Genomic DNA, 17,171 nt, shown 5'->3' with positions numbered 1-17,171 from the left:
ACAACAGAGGGTTAGCGTCAAGTGAACACTGGGGGGGCAGCACCGAGCAAACAACAGAGGGTTAGCGTCAAGTGAACACTGGGGGGGCAGCACCGAGCAAATACTGGGGGGTGCGGCACCGATGGGAGGGGCCAGTCCCCCAAACCAGCGGGATTCCAGCAGGCCCACAGAGACCTCTGCTCTCCTCCGGTGTCGCTTCTCCTGGGCGGCTGAAACAGGCGACCCTGCGACACGAGGGCCTAGTTCTCGCCAATGAACGAGTGAACTGGACTTGTAGTATTCTACACAACCAACTAACCACTGCTTGTATTATATATTCCTACATCTAAGTGCTTACAAATTTGTCAAATCCTGTGGCATTTTACTGCACGATTAAAACAAAGCACTTTTCCGTCTCTGCTCATTAATCCAACTACCGGGATTCACGTCCATCTGCAGCATCTTCATTACCCATTTATCCTTGCGAGCTCCATCGATAAACTCATTCAAAGACAGGTGGCCTGGAGAAAGGAAAGCATCAGAATTGTCATATGAAGTCTGTCCGATGGCTCGGGGCCTGTACTCACTAGAATTCAGAAGAATGAGGGGGGACCTCATTGAAACCTATTGAATGGTGAAAGGCCTTGATAGAGTGGATGTGGAGAGGATGCTTCCTATGGTGGGAGAGTCTAGGACCAGAGGACACGGCCTCAGAATAAAGAGGTGCCCTTTAAGAATGGAGGTGGGGAGGAATTTCTTTAGCCAGAGGGTGGTGAATCTGTGGAATTCATTGCCACAGATGGCTGTGGAGGCCTTGTCTTTGGGTATATTTAAGGCAGAGGTTGATAGATTCGTGATTAGTCAGGGCATGAAGGGATACAGGGCAAAGACAGGAGGTTGGGGCTGAGAGGGAAATGGGTCAGCCATGACGAAATAGCAGAGCCGATTCGTTGGGCCAAATGGCCTAACTCTGCTCCCACATCTTATGGTCTTAAAATAATCCAGCCTTACCAAAAAACATAGGAAACAGAATTACACACAAAAAATCGTCGACTGTATCTCTTCCTAGAGATGCTGCCTGGCCTGCTGCGTTCACCAGCAACTTTTATGTGTTTTGCTTGAATTTCCAGCATCTGCAGAATTCCTTGTGGAAACAGAATGAGGCCATTTGGCCCATTGAGTCTGCTGCACCATTCTGTCATGACTTTACTAGACACTGAGACTCATTTTCTTTCAGCTATTTTCAGGGAAGTAAAGAAGTGCAACAGAATTTATGAAAATCTATACATAAACAAGGACTGACCAATCCGAAAAAGAAGACAAATCATGCAAAAAGTAAATAAATAATACTGAGACCGAGAGTTGTAGAGTTGTTGATAGTGAGCCTGTCGGTTGTGAAATCAGTTCAGAGTTGAGGTGGATGAGGATCTATGGTTTGTCATATTTAGCAAAACTAAAATGCTACGTGTGTTGGGCCCTTCCTCAGCGAGGATTGCCGTCTTGCTGTTCCTCGCAGGTGTCTGAAGATGTCCAGTGGAGAGCATTCTGACTGGTTGCCCATAGCCTGGTGTGGAGGCTCCAATGCGGAGGACTGCGAGGGGCCGGGGAAGGTTGTCACTCGGCCAGCCCCATCTCAGGCACAGCCCTCCCTGCCGTCAGAGACATCCTCAAGAGGCCCTGCCTCGAGAGGGCGGCGACAGCGCCGAGGATCCTCACCACCAGGGACACGCCCTCTTGTCATTACTACCATCGGGGAGGAGATACAGAAGGTTGAAGACACACTTTATTTTACATGATGTCATTGTTTTCCCTTGTTCTACCTCAATGGACTGTGGAAGGATCGGAAGTGGAGAGAGCGAGCAATTTCGAGTTCCTGGGTGTCAGTATCTCTGAGGATCTACGCAAACACGAGGAATTCTGCAGATGCTGGAAATTCAAGCAACACACACAAAAAATGCTGGTGGACGCAGCAGGCCAGGCAGCATCTATAGGAAGAGGTACAGTCGACGTTTCGGGCCGAGACCCCGTCGACTGTACCTCTTCCTATAGATGCTGCCTAGCCTGCTGCGTCCACCAGCATTTTTTGTGTGTGTCCCTAAAGACCTAACCTGGTCCCGACTGCAGCTGTAAAGAAGGCAAGATAGTGGCTAATTTCATTAGGAGCTTGAGGAGATTTGCTATGTCACCAAAAACACTTGCAAGTGTACCATGGAAAGCATTCTGACTGGCTGCATCACTGTATGGTGTGGTTGGCGGTGGGGTGCTACTGCACAGGATCAAAGTTATCTCCAAAGAGTTGTAATCTCAGTCAGCTCCATCATGGGCACTATCTTCTGTAGTATCCAGGACATCTTCAAGGAGTGATGCCTCAAAAAGGCAGCATCCATCATTTAGGACCCCATCACCCGGGGTGTGCCCTCTTCTCATCAGGGAGGAGGTACAGAAGCCTGAAAGCACACACTCAGCGATTCAGGAACAGCTTCTTCCCCTCTGCCATCTGATTTCTGAATGGACATTGAATCCATGAACACTACCTCACTTCTTTCTTACTTCTATTTTTACCCTACTTATTTAATTTAACTTACTGTAATTCACAGTTTTGCCTATATTATCATGTATTGCATTGTACTGCTACCACAAAGTTAACAAATTCCACGGCATATGCCGGTGATATTAAACCTGCTTCTGATTCTGATCTGTATGAACAGCATGCAAGAATGTATACATGTGACAGTAATAAACCGATACGAATGCACACTCAGTGGTCACTTTATAAAGTACAGGAGGTACAGGAGGTACCGAATGAAGTAGAAACTGAGTGTCGAGACACACAGCATTGAGTGTAAACCAGTTCACCAGCACCCGATCGCCCTGCACCTCTGCACTCCCAGCAGCAGGGGGAGCTTTGACACGTCAGGGCCACTGCTTGGCGAGATTTATAAAACTCCAGCAACACACATCAAAGTTGCTGGTGAACGCAGCAGGCCAGGCAGCATCTGTAGGAAGAGGTACAGTCGACGTTTCAGGCCGAGACCCTTCGTCAGGACTAACTGAAGGAAGAGTGAGTAAGAGATTTGAAAGTTGGAGGGGGAGGGGGAGATCCAAAATGATAGGAGAAGACAGGAGGGGGAGGGATGGAGCCAAGAGCTGGACAGGTGATAGGCAAAAGGGGATACGAGAGGATCATGGGACAGGAGGTCCGGGAAGAGGTCCGGGAAGAGAGACGGGGGGGGGGGGGACCCAGAGGATGGGCAAGAGGTATATTCAGAGGGACAGAGGGAGAAAAAGGAGAGTGAGAGAAAGAATGTGTGTATAAAAATAAGTAACAGATGGGGTACGAGGGGGAGGTGGGGCCTTAGCGGAAGTTAGAGAAGTCGATGTTCATGCCATCAGGTTGGAGGCTACCCAGACGGAATATAAGGTGTTGTTCCTCCAACCTGAGTGTGGCTTCATCTTTACAGTAGAGGAGGCCATGGATAGACATATCAGAATGGGAATGGGATGTGGAATTAAAATGTGTGGCCACTGGGAGATCCTGCTTTCTCTGGCGGACAGAGCGTAGATGTTCAGCAAAGCGGTCTCCCAGTCTGCGTCGGATCTCGCCAATATATAAAAGGCCACATCGGGAGCACCGGACGCAGTATATCACCCCAGCCGACTCACAGGTGAAGTGTTGCCTCACCTGGAAGGACTGTTTGGGGCCCTGAATGGTGGTAAGGGAGGAAGTGTAAGGGCATGTGTAGCACTTGTTCCGCTTACACGGATAAGTGCCAGGCGGGAGATCAGTGGGGAGGGATGGGGGGGGCGCGAATGGACAAGGGAGTTGCGTAGGGAGCGATCCCTGCGGAATGCAGTGGGGGGGGGAGGAAAAGATGTGCTTAGTGGTGGGATCCCGTTGGAAGTGGCGGAAGTTATGGAGAATATTATGTTGGACCCGGAGGCTGGTGGGGTGGTAGGTGAGGACCAGGGGAACCCTATTACTAGTGGGGTGGCGGGAGGATGGAGTGAGAGCAGATGTACGTGAAATGGGGGAGATGCGTTTAAGAGCAGAGTTGATAGTGGAGGAAGGGAAGCCCCTTTCTTTAAAAAAGGAAGACATCTCCCTCGTCCTAGAATGAAAAGCCTCATCCTGAGAGCAGATGCGGCGGAGACGGAGGAATTGCGAGAAGGGGATGGCGTTTTTGCAAGAGACAGGGTGAGAAGAGGAATAGTCCAGATAGCTGTGAGAGTCAGTAGGCTTATAGTAGACATCAGTGGATAAGCTGTCTCCAGAGACAGAGACAGAAAGATCTAGAAAGGGGAGGGAGGTGTCGGAAATGGACCAGGTAAACTTGAGGGCAGGGTGAAAGTTGGAGGCAAAGTTAATAAAGTCAACGAGTTCTGCATGCGTGCAGGAAGCAGCGCCAATGCAGTCGTCGATGTAGCGAAGGAAAAGTGGGGGACAGATACCAGAATAGGCACGGAACATAGATTGTTCCACAAAGCCAACAAAAAGGCAGGCATAGCTGGACCCATACGTGTGCCCATAGCTACATCTTTAGTTTGGAGGAAGTGGGAGGAGCCAAAGGAGAAATTATTAAGAGTAAGGACTAATTCCGCTGGACGGAGCAGAGTGGTGGTAGAGGGGAACTGATTAGGTCTGGAATCCAAAAAGAAGCGTAGAGCTTTGAGACCTTCCTGATGGGGTACGGAAGTATATAGGGACTGGACATCCATGGTGAAAATAAAGCGGTGGGGGCCAGGGAACTTAAAATCATCGAAAAGTTTAAGAGCGTGAGAAGTGTCACGAACATAGGTCGGAAGAGATTGAACAAGGGGTGATAAAACTGTGTCGCGGTATGCAGAAACGAGTTCGGTGGGGCAGGAGCAAGCTGAGACAATAGGTCGGCCAGGACAGGCAGGTTTGTGGATCTTGGGTAGGAGGTAGAAACGGGAAGTGCGGGGTATGGGAACTATAAGGTTGGTAGCAGTGGATGGGAGATCCCCTGAGCGGATAAAGTCAGTGATGGTGTGGGAGACAATGGCCTGGTGCTCCTTAGTGGGGTCACGATCGAGGGGTAAATAAGAGGAGGTATCCGCAAGTTGTCGCTGTGCCTCGGCAAGGTAGAGGTCAGTACGCCAGACTACAACAACACCCCCCTTATCGGCGGGTTTAATAATAAGGTTAGGATTAGTGCGGAGGGAGTGGAGTTCCTGTTGTTTTTGTTTATAAAACTCAGTTCTTTTTTAAAACTCAATCTGTTTCTCTTTCTCTCAGAATTGGAGTTTGTAATTTTCCCAACAACTTTTACACTTGAGAGTTTAAAGTACATTCCGCCCTCATTACCTTTGGCAGGCTCTTATACTCAGTCAATGAAAATCAACAAACTGTGGGTGCTGAAAGTCTGAATTAAAAACAGAAAACGGTAGAAACACTCAGCAGGTCAGGCGGCGTCCGTTTGGAGAGAAACAGGAGTCAATGCTTCAGTTTCATGACCTGCCATCAGAAAGGTGCTGGTTAAAAACCAAGCCCTGCTCAACTTCCCCAGAGGTCTCTCAGATCCATGGCTCTGGCTGAAGTGCAAAATCGACCCCTGCCTTCTCACAGTTCCCCGCCAACACTCCCTTCTGGTATTTTTACTACTTAACCGCCCTAGGTAGTAATTACAGTTGTCAGGTTATCTACGATCATGTCTGAATCAGAATCCGGTTTATAATCACTGACAGATGTCACTAAATTTATTGTTTTGCAGAAGCAGTTCACTGCAATAAAAGATACAATAATTTGCAAGAAGAAATATATTAAGAAATAACTAGCTCAAAAAGAGAACGAAGTACTGAGGTTCTGTTCATGGACTGTTCAGAAATCTGATGGCTGAGGGGAAGAAGCTGTTCCTGAATCGTTGAGTGTGGGTCTTCAGCCTCCTGTACCTCCTCCCTGATGGGTAGCAATGAGAAGAGGGCGTGTGCTGGGAGACGGGGGTCCTTAATGATGGACACTGCCTTGTAAGGCCTGGCCTTCTGAAAATTTCTTCGCTAGTGGGGAAGCTAGTGCCCATGATAGAGCTGGCTGAGTTTACAACCCTCAACTTTATCTGATCCTCTGCCTTGGCACTTTCATACCAGCTGGTGATGCAGCCAGCCAGAAACCTGATGGCAGTGGGAAGGAGCTGTTCCTAAATCAGAAATCAGATGGTGGAGGGGAAGAAGCTGTTCCTGTTTCTGCAGGACATCGGAGGAAACCGTAGCATCCAGGTGAACCCACATGGTCACGGGGGGAATATGCAAACTTCACGCAGACAGAGATCAAGTTGGAACCTGGACCCTGGGAAATCCATGTTCCACACCCACTTTGTTCAGCTGCCTTGTTTTGTCTACTCACATTAGACAACCCTTTCAGCAGTGCTGCTACGCCAATCCCTCTGCACCATGCTGTCTTCTCCAGTCACCATCGATCCCTCGGCACCATCTTCTCCAGTCACAGTTAGCCCCTCTGCACCACAACTTCTCCCATCCCTATCAGTTCTTCTGCACCATGCTGCCTTCTCCAATCACAGTCCCTCTGCACAATGCCATCCTCCAATCAGAGTCCCTCTGCACAATGCCATCCTCCAATCGCAGTCCCTCTGCACAATGCCATCCTCCAATCACAGTCCCTCTGCACAATGCCATCCTCCTATCAGAGTCCCTCTGCACAATGCCATCTTCCAATCAGAGTCCCTCTGCACAATGCCATCCTCCAATCACAGTCCCTCTGCACAATGCCATCCTTCAATCACAGTCCCTGCACAATGACATCCTCCAATCACCATCAGGAACAGTGATTTCCCTTCTACAATTCAGTTCTCAAACCAACCAGCACAACACTAATCACTTTCTCTTTAGACCATAAAGCCATGCGACATAGGAGCAGAATTAGACTATTTGTCTGATTGAGTCTACTCCACCATTCCATCATGGCTGATTTATTATCCCTCTCAACCCCATTCTCCCTGTAACCTTTGACACCCTGACTAATCAAGAACCCATCAGCCTCTGCTTTAAATATACCCAATGACTTGTCCTCCACAGCTGCCTGTGGCCATGAATTCCACTGATTCACCACCACCTGGCTAAAGAAAGTTTATTTTATTTAGAGATTCAGGGCGGAATAAGCCCTTCCAGACCTTTGCACTGCAGTGGTCAGCAACCCCTGACAACCCTGCTTTAACCCTAACGTAATCACAGGACAACTTACAATGACAAATTAACCTACCCGACAGGTCTTTGGACTGTGGGAGGAAACCAGAGCACCCGGAGAAAACCCGGGCGTTCCACCGGGAGGACGTACAGAGAAACATTGCAGAGGACACCAGTACTAAACTCTGAATTCCGACTCCCCTCCCCGAGCTGTAATGTCATGCTAGTCACTACACTTCCGTGGCACCCATCTCTCTTCCTGAGGGACGTCCTTCTATTCTGAGGCTGTGCCCTCTGCTCCTAGACTCTCCCGCCACAGGAAACAGCCTCTTCATATCCACTCTGTCCAGGCTTTTCACCATTCCATAGGTTTCAATGACATTCCCCCCCACCAATTCCTCTGAACTCCTGCGAGCCGCCAAACACTCCTTGTGTGACAAGCCTTTCATTCCTGGGATCATTCTGGTAAACATCCTCTGGACCCCCGCCCAATGCCACACAAACTTTCTCCGATAAGGGCACAAAGCTGCTCTGTAACATACCATCAACACACATCAAAGTTGCTGGTGAACGCAGCAGGCCAAGCAGCATCTATAGGAAGAAGCGCAGTCGACGTTTCAGGCCGAGACCCTTCATCAGGACTAACTGAAGGAAGAGTGAGTAAGGGATTTGAAAGCTGGAGGGGGAGGGGGAGATGCAAAATGATAGGAGAAGACAGGAGGGGGAGGGATAGAGCCAAGTTCTGGACAGGTGATAGGCAAAAGGGATACGAGAGGATCATGGGACAGGAGGTCCGGGAAGAAAGACGGGGGGGGTGACCCAGAGGATGGGCAAGAGGTATATTCAGAGGGACAGAGGGAGAAAAAGGAGAGTGAGAGAAAGAATGTGTGCATAAAAATGAGTAACAGATGGGGTACGAGGGGGAGGTGGGGCCTAGCGGAAGTTAGAGAAGTCAATGTTCATGCCATCAGGTTGGAGGCTACCCAGACGGAATATAAGGTGTTGTTCCTCCAACCTGAGTGTGGCTTCATCTTTACAGTAGAGGAGGCCGTGGATAGACATGTCAGAATGGGAATGGGATGTGGAATTAAAATGTGTGGCCACTGGGAGATCCTGCTTTCTCTGGCGGACAGAGCGTAGGTGTTTAGCAAAGCGGTCTCCCAGTCTGTGTCGGGTCTCGCCAATATATAGAAGGCCACATCGGGAGCACCGGACGCAGTATATCACCCCAGTCGACTCACAGGTGAAGTGATGCCTCACCTGGAAGGACTGTTTGGGGCCCTGAATGGTGGTAAGGGAGGAAGTGTAAGGGCATGTGTAACATAGCATGGCCACTTGGCACTGGCATGTACATACAACTAACCTTTGAATCTCCTTTTTTTGTTCTAATAATGTTCTTTTATATATAATTCTGTTACTAATTTATGTTACTAATTTGTGTTTTTCCTGAGAATATTCTGTGTCTGATGGTTCGTGCCTGTAACTCTGCTGCCAATAAGTTTTGAATGGCGCCTGTGGGCTCAGGTGTATCTATGCACATCTTTAAACTTGACTTGGTTCACTTGTAGCTGCACGGTAGCACAGCGACAGGTTACCGCCATTCACACCAGCAACTGGGGTTCAAATCCTGCCGCTGCGAGTGAGGAGCTTGTCCGATCTCACCATGACAGCGCGGGTTTCCTCCGGGTACTCTGGTTTCCAACACATTCCAAAGTTGTACCGATTACTTATTTATTTATTGAGATACAGCGTGGAATGGGCTGTGTGCATGTGTGAGTGTGTGTGTCTGTGTGTGTGTGTGTGTGTCTGTGTGTGTGTGTGTGTGTGCGTGTCTGTGTGTGCGTGTGTGTGTGCGTGTGCGTCTGTGTGTGTGTGTCTGTGTGTGCGTGTGTGTGTGTGTGTGTGTGCGTGTGTCTGTGTGTGCGTCTGTGTGTGTGTGTGCGTGTCTGTGTGTGCGTGTGTGTGTGTGTCTGTGTGTGCGTGTGTGTGTGTGTGTGCGCGTGTGTGCGTGTGTCTGTGTGTACGCGCACGCATGTGTGTGCGTGTGTGTGTGCGCGTGTGTGTCCATCGTGAGTGATGAGGACCACTGACATCCTTGGGTGGGTGTGTTTGTTACTTATGTGTCCGGGCTAGGAAGTACCTCCCACACGTGGGGCAAGTGTGTGAGGGTCCTGTGGTTCCGTCTCCTTGGTGCTGATGGTGAGGCCGAAATTGTCACATGCACTGGAAAATTTGTCGATGATGTCCTGCATGTCGGACTCTGGGCTTGCACTGAGAGCACGGTTGTCAGTGAATAGGAAGCAGCTCTTTGATGTTGGCGACGACGTGAAGCCTGCACAGGGTGAGCAGCATGTCATCCACCCTGCATTGGATGTGGATTCCAGGACTCTGCCCTGGAATGCATCAGTCAACATCGCACTGAACGTCATGCTGACAAGGCCGGGCTCCAGCACACATCCCACTTATGAAAGCAACGGTACAGTCACCGTCAGCGGGCATGCGGACTGACATCCTGTCATGAAACTGCTAGACCGTGGTGATGAAACTGTCAGGGCAACCAAACTTTGCCATGATCTTCCATAATCCCTCTCAGCTCATAGTGTCAAGGGCTTGTTGGTAAGATTGACAAAGGGGGTGTCGAGCTGCCTGTTCTCCTCCTGGAGTTGACTTGCAGTTCATGATGATGATCATGGTCAATTTAGTCTGGTACGTCTTTGGACTGTGGGAGGAAACCAGAGCACCAGGAGGAAACGCACAGAAGCATTGGGAGAACGTACAAACTCCTTACAGGCTGCAGCGGGAATTGATCCTGGGTCTCTGGTACTGTAAAGCACTGTGCTCACCACTACACCACAGTGCCACCCTGGTAAGTTATAACATGCTATGTTGGTGCCAGAAGCACTACAACACCTGTGGGCTGCCCACAACACATACCCTGACTATTTGGTCATTTTCGCAAACAATGCAGTTCACGGTATGATTCGATATTTCGATATACATGTGGCAAGGTAATCTAGCTTCCTTGACCACAGGTCAGGCCAACATCAGGCCAGTGATGTTGTGGGGATGGAACTGGACTCTCTGACGGTGGTGTCTGAAAAGAGGATGCTGTCCAAGTTGCATGCCATCTTGGACAATGTCTCCCATCCACTACATAATGTACTGGGTGGGCACAGGAGTACATTCAGCCAGAGACTCATTCCTCCGAGATGCAACACAGAGCGTCATAGGAAGTCATTCCTGCCTGTGGCCATCAAACTTTACAACTCCTCCCTTGGAGGGTCAGACACCCTGAGCCAATAGGCTGGTCCTGGACTTATTTCATAATTTACTGGCATAATTTACATATTACTATTTAACTATTTATGGTTTTATTACTATTTATTATTTATGATGCAACTGTAACAAAAACCAAATTCCCCCGGGATCAATAAAGTATGACTATGACTATCTCCTTGAGATCCCAACTCTGGCCTCTAGATGGCTGACTTGCTCCTATACAGTATCTCCCTTCCAGCCTTTCCCCAGCTCGCCCAGCATTCCCAACTTTTCCACACTTTTTCTTTGCTCCAGGTTTAACACGCTGTGAAAACCCCTGGGATTTAAGGACTATTGGTATCTTTAGACCACTTCCCTTCTCCCAGCCTCTGAGAAACACGATGGGCCTTAAGATTTTAACAATGACTGCGTCCCATGAATTTAATTTTTTGTTGCACTTTAGATGTTTATTTAAGTACGGTTTTAAAAACAATTAAGTTAACAATTCTTAAAACTGCAATACATAATTATCTTCAAGAATCGAGGAGAATAATTCACCTGATTGACTTCTTTTTAAAAGCTACCTCGTGGTTAATTTTACTGTTATTTTATTCACCTGGTGAGTTCCTCTGCTGTTTTAGAATGTTATGTGGAACAACAAAGTGGCATTGTGGAGGAATTAAAGAAAATGCCTGCGAACAAGATACACAGCAATCAGCAGCATCTACATCCCCCCGGGACATCTTCTTGAACTAATGCACTCATTTCCATACTTTCATTGGAACAATTCTTATCAGTTAATTTCACAAATTAACACTTTGGGGACCAGGACTAATTTGATACACAGCATGTGGTAGGTCGAGTGTGCTGGGGAGAAATAACTTGACCCCACACCAGGATCTCAACCAGTTGTGTTTAATCTATTTTTGGAACTGCTGGAGACAAACTGACTGAGACAGTTTGTAGAGTGTAGATTGCAGAGTGCAGGGCATAGAGCATTGGGGTAGAGCGTTGGCGTAGGTTGCAGAGCACAGAGTGTTGGGCACAGAACTTAGAGCATTGGGGTAGAGCGTTGTGTGGAGAGGGTACAACATAGAACACACAATATAGAACAAGGACGGGCCCGTCAGCCCATGATGTAATGCTGAACTATTTAATCGAGTAATTAAATGTCTAATCCCTTCGTCCTGTACAATGCCCATATCTCTCCATTCCCTGTATATCCATGTCTCTGCTGAGAGCCTCTTGAATGCCCCTATCATACCTGCCCCTAACACCACCCCTGACAATGTATTCCGGGCACCCACCACTCGCTGTGTGAAAAAAACTTCCTCCTCACATCTCCTTTGTACTCACCCCTTCTCACCTTACGTGCATGCCCTCTGCTATTAGACATTTTAACCCTGGGAAAAGATAGTCTGTCTACTCATCGATTTCTCGTAGAATCTTAAACTTCTATCAGGTCTTCCTTCAGCCTCTTCTACTGCAGAGGAAACCTCTTGTCTGTCCAACCTCTCATTACAGCTCAAACCCTCTAATCTGGGCAGCACCCTGGCGCACTCTCTCCCAGCCTCAACATCCTTCCTATAATCAGGTGTCCAGAACTGTATGTAATACTCCAGAGGCGGCCTAACTAAAGTTTTCTGAAGCTGCAGCATAACTTCCTGACTTTTGAACTCAATGCCTCGACTCATAAAGGCGAGCATGGCCTGTGCCTTCTTAACCATCCAACAACCTGCATAGTCACTCTCAGAGAACTGTGGTCTGTGTTAAACATCACATTGGTCCATAAGACTGTAAGATACAGGAGCAGAATTGGGCCATTTGGCCCCTCCAGTCTGTTCCACCATTTCATCATGGCTGATCCATTTTTCCTCTCAGTCTCAGCCCCGGTCTCTTGCCTTCTCCCCGTATCCCTTCATACCCTGACTAATGACTTTGGGTCTAAAAGCATAACAGGTCCACTGATGCCACATCTAGTCAACCAGGACAGGGGAGGATGACTCCTTCCCACTCATCCTGAGGCCTATTTTAGAGTCTTACAGCAGGGAACAGGCCCTTCGGCCCAACTGGCCCATGCTGACCAAGTTTCTAATCTAAGCTTGTCCCATTTGCCCATGTTTGTCCCCTGCTTCTCCAAGTTACAGAGTGACTGAGAACAGAAAATACAGAGTGCTTACGTACCATCACCATTTTCATCCACTAATTGAAATATTCGATCTACGACTTCCTCAGGGGACAGGAGAGGAGAACCGTCGTCCATTTCTTTACGGCACGCCTTCTTTAGCCTGTAAATAGACTGCAACAGGATCAAGTGTCGGAATTCGGGAGTCAGCAGAGGATTGGTTCAGAGAAATAAGAAAGAGAGTGGTCACAGACCTCCACGATCTCCAGCAGCTCTGCCTTGTCAATGCATCCATTCCCATCTTTGTCGTAAACTTTGAAAGTCCACTTCAGTTTGTGCTCAAGGTTACCCCTTAGAACCAGATTGAGGGCCGCAACATACTCCAGGAAATCAATGGTGTTGTCCTGGAGGAAATTAAGATGATTTGAAATCTCAATAACACACCTGAAAGTTCAGCACTCCCTCAATTCTATCCTGCTTCCCTAGATTTTAGTCTAAAGAGGGAGTTGTAAGGCTTTGATCAGACAAAACTTGGAGCATTGTGAGCAGTTTTGGGCCCTTTATCTAAAAAAGGATGTACTGGTATTGGAGAGTGTTATGTTTTATAACTTCAAAACATTATATTAATTCAAGAAAACACACGAGAATCTGGAAATGCAGGTCTAGTTTGTCTTTGCCCTAAGTGAGCCGTGCACACATCATGTGGTAGTGCGATGACGTATGCAATTCACGTATTTTTACAAATAACCTATAATGAATTAGTTAAGCAAACAATTTGTATTTAATCAACAAATTCAATACAAGATTACTCAAACATAACTGGAATATTAAATACACAATGGACAGGGTCTGGAGGAGATTCCAGGAAAGCAAGATTTAACGCACAAGGAGCATTTGATGGTGCTGGACCTCTACTTGCAGGTTAGAAGAACGATGGGGCATCTCATTGAAACATATCAAATATTGAAAGGTCTAGATAGAATTGATACTAAATAATTTTCTTTAATGGATCATCCATTTCTCCCCATTCCCTTCATAATCCTGGGAATAGGATCCTAACCATCTACCTTACGGTTCAAGGTGATTGGAGGAAAGTATAGGGGGGACGCTAGAGGTACGTTTTTTCACACAGAGAGTGGTGGGTGCGTGGAACACGCTGCCTGGGGCGGTGGCAGAGGCAGGTACATTAGGAACGTTTAAGAGAGCCTTCGATAGGCAAATGGGTGAAAGGAAAATTGGGGGTTATGTGGGAAGGAAGGGTTTGATTGATCACGGAGTAGTTTAAGAGGTTAGAAAAACCTGTACTACTATATATTCTACAGTATGTTCGAGGTTCTAAAGAAATTCCACCTCATCTCTGTTGTAAAGGGACGTCCTGCTCTGACACTTTTGGTCCTCTGCTCTGAGACAAACTTTTAGAAACACAGAAACATAGAAAACCTACAGCACAATACAGGCCCTTCGGCACACAAAGCTGTGCCGAACATGTCCTTACCTTAGAACCACCTAGGCTTTACCCATAGCCCTCCATTCTTCTAAGCTCCATGTATCCATCCAGCAGTCTCTTAAAAGACCCTATCGTTTCCACCTCCTCCACCACCGCCGCCAGCAGCCCATTCCACGCACTCACCACTCTCTGCATAAAAAACTTACCCCTGACATCTCCTCTGTACCTACTTCCAAGCACCTTAAGGCTATGTCCTCTCATGCTAACCATTTCAGCCTTGGAGAAAAGCCTCTGACTATCCACACGATCAATACCTCATTATCTTGTACAAATCACCTCTCATCCCCTGTCGCTCCTAGGAGAAAAGGCCGAGTTCACTCAACCTATTCTCATAAGGCATGCTCCCCAATCCAGGCAACATCCTTGTAAATCTCCTCTGCACCCTTTCTATGGGTTCCACATCCTTCCTGTAGTGAGGTGACCAGAACTGAGCACAGTACTCCAAGTGGGGTCTGACCATGGTCCTATATAGCTGCAACATTCCCTCTTGACTCTTAAACTCAATCCCACGATTGAGTTTTATTGTTCTGTTTTATGTCTCATGTGGCACAGTAGCGCACAACGCTTTAGAGTACCAGCGACCAGGGTTCAATTCCCACTGCTGCCTGTAAGGAGTTTGTTTGTTCTCCCCGTGAACGCATGGGTGTTTTCCTGGTGCTCTGGGTTCCTCCCTCAGCAGGTTAATCAATCATTGTAAACTCGGGATAAATCAGGGGATTGCTGGGAGGCGTAGCTCAAAGGGCTATATCTAAATGAGTATCTCCTCTGATGAATGGAGGTGCCATGGTGTCAGCTGCCAAAAACTCCCAACAGGGAACGCATCAGAATGGAATTCGGAGTAACATGTTTGGACAGTTGCTCACTGCTTTAATTGTTTTGCCTGAAGGCCAATTCCTCTTTTACATAAACACAACAGATCCTGCAGATGCGGAAAATCCAGCGCAACACACACGAAATGCTGGAGGACCTCACAGGTTCGTCAGCATCAATGGAACAGAGTGAAGAGTCGATCTTTTGGACTGAAGCCCACACCAACTATTCATCCCCCTGCAGAGGTACTGCCTGACCTGCTGATTCTTTCACTGAGGGTTTTATGAAGCTTGATATCCGGCTCTACTCACAATGACATTGTCTATGTCTGCTCACGCAAGACAATGGTGAGGTATGGGCAGATACTGCACAGATAACATTAATGCCACAGCAGAGTCCGGCAATGACCAACCTCATAAAAGAACAACTCCAGTTATCCATGGAGACGAATAAATAGTCAGCGTCTTCAGCCAGGAATGGTGAGGGTCTTGGCCTGAAAAGTCATCTGTTTATTCCTCTCCACAGATGCTGCCTGACCTGCTGAGTTCCTCCAGCATGTTTTTATTTGATTGAGATACAACGCAGAACAGAGCCTTCTGTCAATTAGAGCCGTGCTACCCTGCGACTCCCGATTTAAACCCAGCCTAATCACAGGACAATTCACAATGACCAACTAAACTACCAACCGGATTGTGGGAGGAAACCGGAGCAGCTGAAAGAAAACCGTGCAGTCACAGGGAAAACGTACAAATTCCTTACAGGCACTGGCGGGATGTCCCTTGTATGCGTTTCTCCGGATTTCCAGCATCTGCAGAATCTCTTGTGTTTTTAGATATCTAGACCAGATTTGATGGCATTCACATAACCGAGCTCCCCCACCAACAGCCTCCTGGGGTCTCCAGTGACCAGAAGCTTGCTGTATCAGCCGCATAAGGTTGGGTGTGAGTGACTCTCCTCTTGTCTTCCTGCCATCTACAAATAGTGATAGGTATGTTTTGGGCCAAGACCCCTCCTTACTCGACCCCCACCCACCCACCTCCCCCCTCACCTGACTTCACCTATCACCTGCCAACGTGTACGCCTCGTACGGCTTCTTCCCCCTTCCTTTCCAGTCTTAATGAAGGGTCTTGGCCAGCAATGTTGACTGTTTATTCCCCACGACAGACGCTGTCTGACCTGCTGAGTTTTACTACTTTTTGGTGAGGGCACAGATTTTTTGACGGTTGGGGGCTGAGACCCTTCATCAGAACTCACTGTAGCGTGACTGCGTTCTTGCCCCCGCTCTTTCGTTTTCACCGCCTCTTCGGAGTGCGTGGGAACGGGGTCTGTTTTGCTGTTGCTGTGGTTCTGCTGAACAGTGTGGGCATGCGATATTGGTGCCAGAGTGTGTGGAGACCCTTGTGGGCCGCCCCCAGCTCATCCTTGGCTGTGCTGGTTGTTAACTCAAACAACACATTTCACTGTATGTTTTGGCGTACGTGTGATAAATAAATCTGAATCCAAATCCAAATCCGAATCTGAATTGGACACCACGACTGAGCGTCCTTACCACACACAAGTTCCCTGCCTCGCCCTGAGATCTGCAGCCCGTCCCCTCCGGACCAACCGAGAATGAACTCACCCCGTTCTTGTCGAACGCCCGGAACATATTCTCGATGTATTCCGCCGCCTCGTCGTTGTCCAGGACACCAAAAAAGCGCTTGAACTCGTGAAAGAAGAGCGTCCCACTGGGGCACTCGGTGACAAACTTCTTATACCAGTTCTGGAGCTCTGCCACACCGATTTCCCCTTCGCTTCCGGCGCTCTCCGCCTGTCCCATGGCGTTGGGGGGTGGGAGAGGGTGCAAAGGGTACCCCAACTACAAGTAGCCCGTCTGACAGAGGACAGAGGCGGGAAACAGCCCTGGCTCCAGCCCCTGCCTCTGCTTGGACGTCCTCAGCCCTCGAGTTGCTCGGTCCCTTCCTGCCCCTGGTTACAGTGAGGATAGCGGCTCTCCCTCTGCTGGGATGCTGTTGCCAGGGAGCCCTGCCCAGTCTCCAGTGCCAGACCCACCAGCCACCCTGGACTATTAGCGGACAGCAGCTCGTGGTTCTTGCTAATTCGAGGTGTCAGATCTCCTCAAATACCTGCTTAACCTGTGCTAAGTTTATTAGGAGCTTTTCGGTAACCTATCCGCACACCTGCCAACCTTGAACCAGAATATCTCTTCAGCCTCGGATTAGCTTATAGTCATGTGCACCAAGGCAAAATGAAATTGCTTCTTCATGTTAACTCAAAGTCAAAGTCAAGTTTATTTTCAAGGTGTAGCACCTGCTTAGCCCCTGATCAGGGTCA

The 17,171-nt window shown here is 48.3% G+C and overlaps 1 protein-coding gene across 1 annotated transcript; it reads right to left on the bottom strand.

Annotated features, from left to right (window-relative positions):
• Nucleotides 1-323: 323 nt before the first annotated feature.
• On the bottom strand, nt 324-16,656 carry guca1b (guanylate cyclase activator 1B). Its single transcript, XM_063066412.1, has 4 exons — nt 16,459-16,656; nt 12,775-12,924; nt 12,580-12,694; nt 324-500 (listed from the first exon to the last, which is right to left on the bottom strand). The coding sequence occupies exons 1-4, from the start codon at nt 16,654-16,656 to the stop codon at nt 373-375; spliced, it is 591 nt and encodes a 196-aa protein (XP_062922482.1). The 3' UTR covers nt 324-372.
• Between the last annotated feature and the right edge of the window lie 515 nt (nt 16,657-17,171).

This window comes from Mobula hypostoma, chromosome 13 (assembly GCF_963921235.1).
Source record: "Mobula hypostoma chromosome 13, sMobHyp1.1, whole genome shotgun sequence".
Lineage (NCBI taxonomy): Eukaryota > Metazoa > Chordata > Chondrichthyes > Myliobatiformes > Myliobatidae > Mobula > Mobula hypostoma.
The sequence above is the reverse complement of the archived record's forward strand: the minus strand, read 5'-3'. Positions and strand labels throughout refer to the sequence as shown.

Excerpts from the sequence above, each read along its gene's own strand:
- guca1b (XM_063066412.1), bottom strand. The coding sequence starts at position 16,656 with ATGGGACAGGCGGAGAGCGCCGGAAGCGAAGGGGAAATCGGTGTGGCA. Across the intron at positions 12,925-16,458 it reads GGGCGTTCGACAAGAACGGG|GACAACACCATTGATTTCCT; the intron begins GTGAGTTCATTC and ends AATTTCCTCCAG. Across the intron at positions 501-12,579 it reads AGTGGATGAAAATGGTGATG|GCCACCTGTCTTTGAATGAG; the intron begins GTACGTAAGCAC and ends TCCTTTCTCCAG.